The sequence below is a fragment of the Ammospiza caudacuta genome, chromosome 2, assembly GCF_027887145.1.
Source record: "Ammospiza caudacuta isolate bAmmCau1 chromosome 2, bAmmCau1.pri, whole genome shotgun sequence".
NCBI lineage: Eukaryota > Metazoa > Chordata > Aves > Passeriformes > Passerellidae > Ammospiza > Ammospiza caudacuta.
Genome location: NC_080594.1, coordinates 26,789,396 through 26,804,462, shown reverse-complemented (window position 1 = coordinate 26,804,462; position 15,067 = coordinate 26,789,396). Strand labels below are relative to the sequence as shown.

The following is a 15,067-nucleotide window of genomic DNA, read 5'->3' as shown; positions in this document are numbered from 1 at the left end:
AGAGTACATGGCTGAGGCAAGATATATTCACCAAAACCATGCTTCCTTGAGGTAAAGGAAATTGTGGTCCATGGTGTAAAGGACAGTAGTCATGCTTTGCTCAGTCCCTGTAGGGAAGAGCAAATCTTTGTAAAGTTAGCCCTTTAAGTTTACAAATAAATTCAAGTCTGGATGAAAAGATAGAACAAGTATCTTTTAAGGCACAAGGTCTAGGCTCAAAGTAGAACATGTTCTCTCAGTCAGTAAAGAGCAGATATCTGACAATTTGCAGACATGCCAGTGAGACCTTATGACACCATGATCCTCCTGTTTGGGAGAGAGGCTTAGTGGGGACAAAAGGAAGCCACTGTCCCAGCTATGCTGAGCAGCCAGGCAGAAGCAACAAACATGACACATTCTGAAGCACAACAAAGGGCCTTAGAAAGATGCTGTGCCTCCCACCACAAAACTCCCAGGGGACTGGATCAGATGACCTCCAGAGGCCTCTTCCAATCTAAATTATTCTATTGTCTTGTGACTTTACAACTCCATGAACATTGGAACATGCACCAGCATTCTACAGATTGGGCTCATAGCAGTGCCACTGCACTTAATCAGGAGAACTGGTATCTCTCTTTAAAGACTGGAATACACTGTTTACTTTAAAAACCTGCTGTTTCTACTAGAATGTTTTCAACAAACCCAGCCATTGGGTTCGTTGGCCCAACCTTTTATTGCTGTTTATTTGCTCAATCAAAAGCAGCCGTGCCAACCTAAATAGTAGAAAAACTAGGAGGAGTCCAATGGGAATCTTAGTTCTTCCCGTACTGACATTAAATGACTATGCTTCTTCCACTGTGGGAACTTCCTCTGTCCTGCAAGAAAAAATAAAAGATTCAGGAACAAGGAAGGATGAAAGAAAATCCTATGTCTTCCTACCTGCTCTGAGCACCATAACAGAAACCATTTATACATATACACCTTCCAGCTGGAACTAGAATTGCTCTTCCCTCCACAACACAGAAAGGAAAATGGTAATGTGCAACATACAGCCCCTCAAAATACTCCCACTTGGTAAAATTCTGCATATGTGTGATAAGGGACACTTAACATTTTTTGATTTAAAAGAATCTTCATTTTTTTTCAGGAGGAATACACTGTCTAATTTGGAGATTAGCAATTGGATATGAAGCTTTTCAGACTTAGGTTGCTACCTGAAGTATAATCCCAGTGCAAACTGACAAGAAGAGCTGTGAACAGTAGCTGTTGACTGCCCACAAAAGGTATGTTCAATTCTTAGGAGTCCAAACAAAGGAGTCATCCTCTCCACCTCACCTACAGAATGACACATTTTTCATCCATGCCACCCATGACCTCAAAGCTTATTTCATGTAGCTTTATGGATGTTTTCCCATATGTGCCATATTAAAAATATCATGCACATTTTAAAAGAAATCACAAGTAAACCAGCACCAGAGATGGTTATAGAGGGATGGATGCTGCTGCCTAGTCTGGAAGTGCTTTCTCCCCAGTCAGCACCATAACAGCTATTTTAACACCAATATATACACAGGTTCCCAAAAGCCTCTGGATGGGGACAGGAATATAACATGTCACCCTGTAGGGGACTTAATTTATTTCAGAATCACAGAATCGTAGCGTGGCTTGGGTTGGAAGGGACCTTAAAGATCACCTAGTTCCAATTCCCCCACCCTGGGCAGGGACTCCTTCCACTAGGCCAGGTTGCTCAGGGCCCCATCCAGCTTGGCATGAACACTCCCAGGGATTTGACTTTTTACTTTGCCCCTAAACGCACTACATGCAGGCAGTGCCTGTCAAAAGGCAGCCAGGACAGCCTGGGTACTCAGCAGCCTCTTCAGAACCATGCTGTGCAGAGCTCCTTGCTCCTTCACCTCTGTTTGAAAGACAACAGGCCACAGAGAGTAGAAAACATTCCCTCTCACTCCCTAAACTCCACCTTTTCCCTCAGATGGGAAAGCACAAAGGCAGCTGACTCACTGAGCGGGTCCCTGCGCTGCCTTTGTGCTTCTTGTCCTGAGCTGGGATGATTTCTAGAGAGCGGTAACTGGGCGGTTTCTCTTCTGGCCACTCCCGGGACCTGCGGTTCCTCCGCCTGCGGTTTGACACCGGCACCCGGACGTGCTCTTCTGAGGAGCTCCACGAGCCCCTGCGAGACGAGGGCGGGGAGTAGCTGTGCCGCCTCTGGCCAGAGTAATTGCTCCTCCCAGCATGGTGCTCGTACTCTCGCCTTGCCCCGGGCTCCTGCCTCCCACCACGATGGTGGCCGGAGCGCTCCTTGGTCTCCTCTGGATAGAAACTGCTGCTGCCCTTGCCCCTCTCAGCCTGGCGTGGGGGTGACACATCCCATCTGGAGTGCTGGGGCCTGCCACTGTAGCCCCCTGCCCTCTGCCTCTGAGGATGATCCTCTCGCTGCCTGTCCCAGGGCTCCTGACTGTAGCTGGAATGAGAATCCCCACTGGAAGGCAAGGGCCACCTCCGGTTTTCCCTTCTGTCCTCTGCAGCAGAGTCCCAGAGCCTGGGGGTGCGGGCAGCTCTTTGTGGCCGTGAGGAGCTGCTGCTCCCATGGATGGAGGAGATGTGGTCGGCAAGAGGAGGGGGCACGATGTCGGAGCCCAGCGAGGACAGCAGGCTGGGCTGCACAGCCTGCCGCTGCTGGGAGGGCGGCCGCAGCTGGGACATGTTCAGGTTCTGGATTTCAGACTCCAGATAGTCCAAAACACCGTTGTTATGGGAAAGCTGGGCTTGTGGCTGCACCAGTGGAAGACTGTTCTGCAGAGATACATCTAAGGATAAAAAGACAGGAGAACACAGCAAGTCAACAGCAAACACTGAAGAGAAGGCCCTTCTGCACTCATGATCCTGGCTGAATTGCTTCTCCTCTGCTCCACCTCACTGCAAGAACTGCACAAGTCTCAGGCACTACAACCAGCACATCCAGACCACATGAGGTATGGTGCAAAGAGTAGTAACTAATAAACTGCAGCATGACCTAACATGTTTTAGGCAGTACAGAGGTAAGAAGTCCAGCATACCTGGAAATATAGTCTGAGTGTTTAGAGGAACAATTTTTTCCTACAGGCTACAGAAACCGTATTTTATTTACAAATAATCAGAGAAAGACCATAGTGTTTCCTTTTGCATTTCATTGAACTGGGAGAAATACTGCAAAAATAAGAAAATTTTTATATGTATGCACACATACATACACATACATACAGATATAAGCAACAAATGGAGAAGAAAATTCTTCCTGGTTCATTAAAGAGTCCTTCATTTTTTGCTGCATGCAGGCTAGATCTGTTGCACAGAAGGCAGTTTGCCCTTAATCATTTGAAGACTAGACATTTGATAAGAACTCAAACAAATTGCACCTCACTTGTCCTGTCAGTTTTGGCTATAAGGAGTTGACCGTGACCAGCACAGCAGAACAAAGAGACAGTACCCTCCTCTGCCACACAAAGCAAGATAAGCTGGGTATATTTACCCTGCAGTCACTGGGGTGTAGCACAGATACACCTTAGTTAGTGTTAAACTGATCCACCCAGCACTGAGCCCAGCAAGACACTTAAGATGACAGGCTGGTTTTACGTACCCAGACAAGTTTATGGTGCGCTGCAGATGCGGCACAGCTGTCATTCTAGGACACGCAGTCATGCTAGGTACATCTCTCTCTCTTTTCTTGTAGAGAGGCTAAAGCCTCAACTTCCCAAAGAAGTTACTTGTTTCTCACCCTGATTTCTCTCTGAAATGATGCCCATGGCCTCACCTTGTTGCAGCAGGGGGTTCAGCTGGTAAGAGGAAAGTTTTGAGTTCCTGTCACCAGCTCCATAGAACATGTTGTGTGATAACCAAGGTGCAAGTGCCTGAGCCCGCTTCATGAACTGGTGCCGTTCCAGCACTGCAAAAGAAAAAGAAAGCTTACAGCACCCCTCCACAGGGCACAGCTTGCAGATCACACACCACTTTGCTTCAAAGGCTGTAGCCTTTGGATACAGGAAGTTCACAAAATTAAAATCTCTCTCTGCCCCATGATGAAGGTAAAACAGAGCATAGGGAATTCCAATACAAAGTTGTACATCTTCAAAAAAGTACCTAAAATAGAAGAAAGGCTTTAATGCCCAACATTCTGATTCCAGTCGTAGCAACTGGGAAACAAATAACAGTATGATTAAGTATGCAGCACACAATAAGTTAAAACTTCTACTTGCCTTGTCATTACAGAGTAGAGCTGCAGAAAGATGGGAAACAATGTTTCATACATCAAGACATGCAACAGTTTTCTTTCTCTCGAAATTCTTTCAGCTCATCACTGGTCCTTTCCCCGTTTGGCTTTGATTTCCCAGTAAATGAGACCTTTCCTTGCCACCATTATGTGGATTCTGTCCAGATCATATTTTCCACTCTACACTTCATCATTTTCTCTCTGTTTCACAAAGAGGGCACTCAGAGGTGCACTGTCCAGCTTTCCCTTTCTAGTCTTTTGACCACTCTTCTTGTCACTCCATAATTTACCTCAGAATGACTGCTAAAATTAAAACCTCTAAGACAGTATGGTCAAAGGGGTGAACAAACTAAATTTCCTGCTTTCAACAGCAATGTCCAGGGTGCCAAAAGAGCAAACAGTGGAAATTTCTCTCTTTCACAGAGTTTCCACCCCTACTAACTCCAGACATCTATTTGTGGGGTTAGATTCCAATTTCACTTCCCTTTTTTCATCATTTCTATCTCACCTCAACACAAACAAATAACTAATAAACTGCTCACTTGCCCTCAGAGCATAGCTCATTGCTGCTTCTCTTGGGGGAATACCTAAAAACATCTTAAAGAAACTTATTTCTTTTACCACAATCAATCAAAACTTAAGTTTACAAGCAAGTAAATTCTGCAAGTCCCTGATCTTACAAAGTCTGGTTTGTCTGTTATTACTGGCTGTAGCTTTTTTGCAACAGTGCCTTAAAAGGCTGGCTGATGAAATTAAAAGCTATTGGAGGGAAAGAGACTAGGGATAGACAGACAGGTTGACTGCATAAGATTTACTTCTTTAAGAAACCAGGCTACAGCTAAGCTCCAATTAATTCTGTCCCCTGGGTTCACTGCAGTAGGCAGCATTTAGACTGCACAATCTTTGGGACTGAGCCCTCCACTCTAGGTAGCACTCCAGTTATTAAACATAACCTTCAGCTGTTTAACTGGACTTATCCAGAGCACCACTTGCAGCAAAAGGACTGACCATGCCCCTCAACACATCCTTCCTTTTCTCCAGTTTTTCCAGCTCCACTTAATTCTCTACTGCAATCTCCCTCACTCTCCCCAGTCCGGCTTCAACCAGAGGGAACTACAAAGCTGGAAGGTTCAGGAGTTTTAATCCTAATAATCTGGTATCCTCAAAGTTGTGTGGTCTGAGGTAGGAGCCTCCAAGAACTTTATGTCAAACTTGATTTTTTTTTTTTTTTTGTCCCAAGGGATATCCTTCCAGTTTACATTTCAAATTTAGAGGATGAGAGAAAGAATACGAAGAAGTGGGATAAACAGAAGGGGAAGGCCTTATCTCTCCCTCTCCTATTCTTCTAATACCCTAGAGCCTGTTGAGTGTGTGTCCTGGGGTTTTGACCTTGGTCTTTGCCTGAGGAGTAAGAGACCCAGCACCTGTGGGCACACCTGCTTAGCATTCTCCCTCTTAAGGTAGGAAGGCTGTCACTAGGACCAAAGTCATCCTCTCCCTGTCATTTCCTGATTTCTCCCTACAGCTGAACAAATCTGGAATTAGCCCTGGTCTTCCTTCACTACCATCAGCCCTTCTTCCTTCCCCAGATACTTTGTCTTCCAATTTTAATCCAATATATACTCTGATTTCCCATTTTCAAAACAGAAGTCACAGATCTTTTTGAAGTGAACGTATTTATCTGAGGAAGGTCAGATTCACCCTAATTCCAAAACTCCTACCCTGCTTTGTCAGAAAGTTGTGTTGCTCCCTCCATTTACTCTGTTGGAAAAATCTGTTCTCCATCTTTGACAGACTTTAACAGCTGCTGGACCAAGTATAAGAATAAAATATTTTGCAACTTAGTGATACACAGGTGCAAGTATATCCTATTTTCCCCTGATTCATTACTGGAAGAAGTCCACAGCAGAAAAGGAACAAATAGGAACAGAAGGAGGTCGTAGGTATATTTACTCTGATGGGCTTTTCTCAGAGATTTCCACAGGGAATGTAATTGGCTTGCTTCTGGGCATTTCTAATAGTTCTGTATATCAATCCTGAATTACTCAAACAATGCACTCCTTTTATCGCTCACTTCAAACCCATGCTCGTTAATGGCGTGATTCACAGCACCCAGGATTATCCTGCGCCTGCCTCACTGGCACCTGTGACTGTTCAGGAGATCCACGCTGTCCTCTAGTGGCCAACGGCGGGGAAGGAAGCACCCATACTCACCCTGTGATCCTACACAGGTGAGGATTTCTGCCTTTTCTTCAGCTGCGTGGAATGTCATTCCTCAGCACTGTTTTTAAGATTCCCCTGTCATTCCTCAGCACTGTTTTTAAGATTCCCCTGAGTCTATCTTCTTGTGGTTTTTTAAGGCCTTCAGTTCATTTCTTGGAGTGCAAAAAAGTAAGTAAGAGGCAGGAAGAAGGAAAGAGAAGCAGTTTAGCAGTATTAGCAGAGAGGAGCAGGCACGTGGATCCTTTGCCAAGTGGATTCAGAGGGCAGGCAGCTTGGATGGAAATCACAGACAGAATCCAGCATCCAGTCAAGGAGGCTGGACCTCTCTGTACCTTCTCTCATGAACATGGAGAGGTTTAGAAACCCTGCAAGAATTCCTCCTCTTTAGCAGGAGGAAATAACAGCAGCAGTCTGGAGTGAGCTATAATCTGCAGCACAGAAAAACAGAAAAGAGTTCATGCAAACTCTGAATCTCTTTTTTGCTGAGAACTAGGAATTCTGGAGGTGTGAGTCTTTCATCTCCATCACCTCTCTCCCCCTTCACAGAAATTGATTTTTCTGCCAGATTTCCATAGCCTTCTCAACACTACACATTTTACATGACAACCTGTAAGGCCTCCAATGTTTAGTTTTTCAGTTTTAGCAACAGAAGGGATGTTCTGCTCACTCTTTGCAAGGGCTAAGCAAATTAAGCTTAAATCTAAAACCCTCACAGTTTACTAACACCCAAGCTAAAATAGCTGTTTTGAGGGTAAAGGTAAATATGAATCAGAGATCCTTGTTCATAAATCCTCTCCTTGTAGCATCTGGGAAAGAACCTGGGGATTTCAATGATAAATAAACATTTGTTGCATTTTGTTACTGTCAGACTGTATAAGCTTCAGGGTGACTAGTCTACTAGTTGCTAACCAAGTTTCAGTTACAGCAATGCAGAGATTATATGAAATTAACAGCCAAAATTCAATCTGTATTCTTACTAAATTCTTACTAAAAGAACAGAGTCTGGCTTCAGAAACTTTATTACTGATAAAAGCAAAGACAAGAAAATTTCTTTTGACCCTCAAAACTTCAGAATGCACTTGCAAGGCTGACCAGCAAGAGAAACCATCTTTCTCCACCTTCTTCTCACTTCCTTCTCCAAAGAAAACCAAACCAAACCTTTTTCTAGTAGAAGGAACAGCTCTGAAGAAACATACAGATAAAAAATTTCCAATTTTTATGTAATTTTTCTCAGAGCAACATACTTGAAAGAAAGACTAGATTGGAGACTAGTACCAAGGTATTTTCTTGCCTTTCTCACATGCACAGGCATATGAACCACAAGACAGGAAAGAAAGTCCTGAACTACTCAGGCAAGGGAACTGATTGTGCTCTGGATGGTGAGACAAGCTGGTAACAAGGTGTGAGTGGGGAGAAACTTCTGATAGTTGGACACAGAGGAGCAAGATAGATTCCATCTATCTGAGATCCCCTCCTCGAATTTCAGATTAGCCGGTCTTGGAGGTCACACTGGCCAAAGAAATGTCTCAGTTTATATGGATGCTAAACAAAAGAAAGGAAGTGGAGCTCAGCAAGCTCCCAGCCAAGCTTTTGTCTTGACAGAAGCTATAAATGGATGCACATTTGCTTGAACCTCACCTTTCTGATTACAGCAGCACCGTGTTGGACAGCAGCCACACTGGATGTGGCAGCAGCAATACTGGGGGCAGCACTGGCACCAGCAGATACCGATCAGCAGAAGGAGGAGGAGACCACCGAGAACGATGAGGAGTACTGTGAGCCAGTCTGGGGGAAAAAAAGAGAGAAAAAGGATTGTTCCTGATGCATCTGACCATGGTAGCTTACTGAGCACCTCTCCACTGCTGGAGATGTCTTGGGGTGGAGGAGAACAGGAGGAGATATCTTGGTAACAAAGCACAGGCACTTACGGAGAACAATCAGCTTAACTTCTTTGTCCGCATCACCTGAGGTATCTCCTTGTGCTTCCACGCTGCAGTAGTACATACCATGGTCCCACCACATGACCTCACTGATGACAAGGTCTGCTCCTGTGGGAGAGGGACCAAGAGATCAGTGGGCTCTTTGTGACTGAGAGACACTACTTTCAGGCTCCTCCTAAAAAGAGCCCTCTGCCTGCTGGAGACAGAGTACTGCATCCCCCCTCTTCCCAAGCATAGCCATTCACCTTCAAACTATCTCATTTCAGTCCACTGAGAACTCCTACAAACAGCATTTACTGCCAGTCCATGTTTTCTGTGTTGCTGGAAGCCAACCCTACTGGTCTTGGAACACAGATCACTGTCCCTCTTAGGTCAGCAATCCCAACGGCTCTTCTGGTGGAGCAATATCTAGTGCTCCATGGACAGCAGGGAGCATATAACACACCTGGACAATTATGCAGTACTTGGAAGAATGAACTGTTTTCTAGCCTCTGAGCTCCTCAGCTGTTGTGCTCTTCAGCAAAATGCTCTGGCATCCTCAGCTGAGCCTTAGGTTGTAGTACCTCCAAACATCCACAGGCCAGCTGGGAACAGGGCCCTTCTTATTCAATTTCCATATGCAGTATATAAGCTACAGATTACACTAGCCATGTATATGCTTCTCTTCACGTAGCAGACCCAGATACTGGATAATTCCTGAGTTCACTGCCTGCCTGGGAGGTCACTCACGGTTCTGAATGGTGATCTTTCGCTGCTGGTAGTCAGTGCCCAGCACAGGATCCTTCTGCCCGTATTTCTGGATGACAATGCGCACCTTCCGCTGGCTGTCATTGCAGTCGTCTGAGGGGTCCTGGCCAAGGGCTAAACCAGCCTGGTATGCTACAAACACACATCATCAGAGATGGCAAAAGTTATTTCAAAATGGCAATTTATATCTTCTTGTGAGCAGTAGAGAAATTCTTGAGTACATTGTGTGCAATTGCTTTAGTTTAGCAAAACAAACCATGGCTTCAAACCAGAAAGTTGCTTTGGAGTACTCAAAAACAAACAGAGGTAGAGCCACAGGAATGGCAGAGATTTTGAGAATGCAGGAGCTGCAGAGGAGATGCCTCCTGTACTCACAACTGAAAGAACAACAGTAGAAAGAAGCTAATGGTGGTAGCCTGGAAGGCAGCTCCCAGTATGAAGCTGAAAAGAAAAAGTCAAAAAAAGTCATAAAACCAGGAGTACTAGAACTAAAACAAAAGGGTGTTTATCTACCAAGCAAAATCTCCACACATACATGAACTGCTCTGTGGATTGTCTCCCTTTCCCTCCTGTATCCCATTACATGTTGTGGAGCTCATGAAGACAGAAAACAATCCATCACCTGATTCCAGCTAAGGATTAAATGTAAAGATGCACAAGAGAATTAATGGAGAGCTAGAGGCAATTTCTATACAATACTGTTCTGACAGACTCACATCATAAACCAACATTGAATTTCCAAGTATTTAGGATCTGAGATTTGGGGAAATGGCTGATTCAGTTCAGCATTTTCTGTAAAGAGCTCACAGTGAAGAGAGATGAGGGTAAAGCTTGTCAAAGGCTCTTTCACTGCTATACGTAAAATGGAGTATGAAGTCCCTTTTGGGGACTATTAGCTTGAGCCTGGGCCTAAAGCACTCACATTCTTCTGGGATCAGCTGAGCCAGGCACCCACTTGCTTGTGAACTAGGCTCTAGAGCAGTTGGAAACGTGCCTACCCAACCCATCCAGACTGCATAAAAGAGAGTTTGGGCACAGTATCCACTGTGAGCTCAGCTCTAAGTGTACGGTTATGCTATGGCTGGCTAGCTAAACATTCTGCAGGGTTTACAAACAATAGAACAGAGCAGAATAGTTCAGTTGGCAGGGATGTAAAAAGGTTATCTAGTCCAAATGTCTGATCACTTTAGGATTGACTAAAATATTAAGTAGTATACTACTGATGCAGTATTGAGCCATTCCCACACATCTGTCACTGGATACTAGGGAGAGGAGAGCAGCACCTCCCTGTTCACTTCCTCTTCTCAAGGAGCTGTAGAGAGCAATGAGGTCACCCCTCAGTCTCCTTTTTCCTGAACTAGACAAGCCCAAAGTTCTTAGCTGCTCCTCACCAGATGTGTCTTCCAGATATTTTATCAGCTTTGTTCCCCTCCTCTGGATGCATTCAAGTACCTTATTATCCTTAAATCCTGGGACCCAGAATCACGTACAATACTCCAGCTGAGGCCACACCAACACTAAACATAGAGGGATTACCACCATTTTGGACCAAGTAGTTATCCTGGGATACAGTTTGTGTACCATATTAAACCCCCTTGAATTAAGCTGCCTGCACCAGAACATCTGCACATGAAGTGCTCCCACCACTACTAAATGCTATTGCTTAGAAGTCTTCATGCCCTTCAAAATGCACGTGTTTCTTCTATTTCCTAAAATCAGTAACATCTGGTCACAGGTATGCAGCTCCAACCACAGGACCCCCATGGAATCCTAAAGCCCACCTGTTGCAGGCCCTTGTGGTTGACTTGTGTCAACCACAGCTGAACTGTCCTGTATTCTGACTTGATGACAAGGAGGACAAAAGAGCTGCTTTGGTTGGGATTTCTGTCATCTCATAAGGCCTTGACATTTCAAAGGAAATCATAGATATGACCTGCATTTCCTTGGAATGCAGGGAAATGTCACAACCCGGTTTTTGCATAGGAAGGGGTCACTGTGAAAAACCTGTACTACCCCAGCAAGTCTACCTTCCACTTTCTTCCCACTTGAAGGAGGATTCCTTGCAAGATGAGCCTAACACTTACAGGCTGAGTAGTAGTCAAAGATGGGGTCCTTGCAGAAGGATTTGAAGCGCCAGGTCACCACCACATCCTGCAGCTGTGCCGAGGTGGTGTAGTCACACTTGAGGATGACAGTGGCAAATAAGGTGGTGTAACGCTCGACATCCTGCACTGTCACCAGGAGTGAGAGGCACCCTGCAAACAAGAACACAGGAGGCTGTCAGCTCTCAGACTCCTCAGGCCTCCCATCACAGTATCTGCACCAGAGCAATGAGCCAAGTACATCTCCTTTGGCCCCATGCAGGACCTGCACCTACCAACCTCCCAGTGCCTCTGGTGAAGTCATCCAGGGTTACAAACCCTGGTTGGAACAGGAGCCCCATCTTCCCCTGACAGAAGAAAGCTTCATTGGCCCTCTTTACACACTGAATTATTTTCTCCAAAGCACAAGTAGCCATTGTGCAGCACATCACTCAGTGTTCTCCTTCTACATAGGGAAAACTGTCCCAGAAGCACATGGGATGGGACCTCCTTGGCTTTTAATCCTAATCAGAAAACTTCTGCAGTGCCTTATGTTTGTATAAACACCAAATGAATTTTATCAAGGTCTTGCTCAGACACTCATCAAATGTTATCTAGTGGTGACCAGGATTAAGACAATACAACTTTCAGGCTGTAGCACTGCAGTTAATTGTTTATTGCCACTTCAGAACAGTACACATCAATTACTCCCTTTTTCCCTTTTAAATAAAGCTATCATTATGTATTCATTACAACAACCTCCACAGCACTTTCCATCCAAGCAGCTGAACATACTCAGTGAGGATTTGCAAAGTTTCTCATAAGTTATGCTGCAGTTCAGCTATACTCCAGAAACATCTCTATCTTATTTAAACTTTGATAGTACAGTAAGTTGTGCTTGTCATTAACAATAGCAAAGTTATCACCACTTGCCTTTGATAAAGGAATACAAACAGTGCAGGGCAAGTGTGGGATGCCCTGTTTGGAATACATGCCAGAGAACCAGGCAGGGACTGCAGTGCTGTACTAGTTGCTTCTTAATTGTGGAAAACGACAACAAGAAAAGGCAGGAAGGAAAGTGAGATGCTTGAAGGTACCAACTGTACAGGTCTCCATGAACCAACACTTGATTTTTATCATATATTCAAAGATTTTCCCTCTAGTCCATGTTTTCAGGATGAGAGTAAGACAACAAGTTGCTACTGCTATGTAGTAACATCTGGAACACAACTGCAAACATCACTCTTTGTCAAGCATCTTTCAGTGTCCTTTTAGGCTGCCACCTCCACTCTTCATTCCAGGCAAATATGAGCTCACACAATTTCCACACTGTGGAAAAGATGCTGCAGAGGTGCATGCTGCCTCAGCAAGTCATTCTGCAGTAGGGTATTGCCAATGCAGCACTTGCTCAGCTTCTGGTTTGAAATGGGACTCCTTGTCAGCCAACTGAAAGCACAAGCAGAGCAAACTCATTTGCCTTAAGAATACCACACAAACACGGGCAAAGCCAGGGACACCCCTGAATCCAAGGCTTTTCTGAAAAATAAGATATACACACATGCACTTAAACACAGAGCAGCAGATGTACAAACCTTTGATAAACGAAATTTTTACAATGCTGTAGCACTGCAAGGTCCAGACTGCTGACAGGTAGTTACAGTTGCTCTTATTCAAAAGCTCTGTAGTTCTACTCATCTTGTTTCAGCTTTCACAGTGAAATAGCTGACTCTGGGGTCTTAATGAAGAAAATCACAAGAAACCAATTCAAACTCTCAAGATTGGCAAAACCGTGATTTGAGTGTCAATTAAATGAAACCCATATGAATTCTGACTTGTCAAGGCTCATGGGAACAGAGCTTTCCATGGATTTTCTACAACAGCATCTCTCCAGTAAGAATAAGACACTCAAAATCACTGTGTGCTTTTTACCAACAAGACCCACATCTCTTTACGGAAGGGATGCTTTCTCATTACCTCTGTTCTGCAAAACAGCCAGAGTTGAAGGGTAAGTTCCTTATTTTCTAAAGAGGCTGAAAATCTACTGTTCCTCTCGAGCTGTTGCTGCATGTTCAATGTTTCTCATTAACCTCCTCCAAGAAAATGAAAAAGTTGTGAAACTGAGGCTGGGTCCTAAATGTGGACTGCACTACTCCACTGCAGGACAGTATCTTTCTTGTCTTAGTTGGAAAGAATAAATACAGACACCACCAACCTAGTAAGTTTTGGCTACATCTATGGCTTTGCAATGAAGACACGAAGCTCTGGAGCCAGTGCAGCCCAGTTTTGGCTAGAGCATCTCCCAGGAACACAGCTGTCAAGCAAGACAATAAACAAGCATACCCTCCATACTTTTTTGCTTCCTTCAGTGGCTCTCCGTGAAAAAAATTAACTTTAAAGCCATATCATCAGCCAAGACCCAGGCATCCAAGAAGCCAAATGGCTGCTTTATTTCCAAGGGTAAGTCAGAAGCCATCAGGCAACCCGCAAAGCTTGGCAGAGTGAACACTGCTGGCTGAAGGCTGCCCGTGGGCAGCGAGGGGAGCTCCTGCAGGTGCCCAGCAGGTGCAGCAGCACTGCAGCTACCCCAGAAATCCCCAACAGGCTGAGGCTCCTGAGCCAGCAGCAAAAGCTCGGCTGGGCGTTTGCGAGAGGCCAAAGGGGATCCCCCCATGTCCGAGCCCAGCGCCCAGGCCCCAGCCGAGCTGGCCGCACGCGACCGATACTGGAGGCTGCCAGGAAGCAGGAGGCCACTTCCTCCTAGGAGAGGTCAGCCGCACCTTTGGGGAGCGAAACTGTCTCCGCACGGCTTCCCGCCGAGCTCGGGAGAGCCCCGCGGGCGGGAAAAGGCACCGCGGGGGAACAGCGTCAGGCCGGACCGAGCTGCCCTTTCCCCTCACCGCGGGGCGGCCGCCGCTCCCCCGACCCCGCGCCACCTTAACCCCGGGCGAAACCCGAGGGCGCCTCCCGAGTCCCGGCCCCTGCGCCGCGGGGGTGACCCGGGGCAGGGCGGGCCGCGGTTCCGGAGGGGGCCGTGAGCCCCGGGCCGCACTCACCGGCCGGCAGCCAGGCCAGCAGCAGCGCCCACCGGCAGCGCCCGCGCGGGGCCATGGCGCGCTCTCGTCCTCCTCCTCCTCCTCCTCCTCCTCCGCCCGGGGACGTCGCACCCACTGTCCCTCCCCTTCCGTGGCACCTGTCCCTGGGCTGGGCGCTGCCGCCGGCTGCAGTCCCCTCCCTCTGTACCTGCACCCTCCGCCGGAACGCCAGACAAAATACCAGCCGGCAGTTTCAAGAACTGCTTTTAATATACATATACATATGCATATACATATACATATATATAATATATAAATAAAATGAAAAATATATATTTCAAAACATGCATTTATTGCATCAAAATTAAAGTGTATATATATATATATATATATTCTGAACACACAGGTGTATGGGAAGTTAGCCGAGCTGTGCCTTCCCGGGCCAGTGCGCCCCAAGCGAAGGGCGCATGGGAGCGCATGCTGAAGACTGCGGGCAGGAAGAATGTCTGGGGAATTCACGGAATGACAGAATCGGTTCGGTTGGAAAAGTTGGAAAACACCTCCGAGATCCTCCTGGCCAACCTGTGACCTAACACCGCAATGTCAACTAGAAGCACTGAGTGCTTCGTCCAGTCTTTCCTTAAACACCTCTGGGGACAGTGACCCCATCGCCTCTCTGGGCAGCCCATTCCAATATCTGATCATCCCTTTTGTGAAGAAATTCTTCCTAATGTCCAACCTAAACCTTCTCTGGCGCAGCTCAAGACTGTCTCCTCTAGATCTGTCACTAATTTAATTTTC

At 46.0% G+C, this 15,067-nt stretch overlaps 1 protein-coding gene across 1 annotated transcript; it reads right to left on the bottom strand.

Annotated features, from left to right (window-relative positions):
* Positions 1–367: 367 nt before the first annotated feature.
* ILDR1 (immunoglobulin like domain containing receptor 1) lies at positions 368–14,342 on the bottom strand. Its single transcript, XM_058800244.1, has 8 exons — positions 14,288–14,342; positions 11,238–11,408; positions 9,136–9,285; positions 8,395–8,514; positions 8,105–8,251; positions 3,788–3,919; positions 1,999–2,804; positions 368–854 (listed from the first exon to the last, which is right to left on the bottom strand). The coding sequence occupies exons 1-8, from the start codon at positions 14,340–14,342 to the stop codon at positions 813–815; spliced, it is 1,623 nt and encodes a 540-aa protein (XP_058656227.1). The 3' UTR covers positions 368–812.
* Between the last annotated feature and the right edge of the window lie 725 nt (positions 14,343–15,067).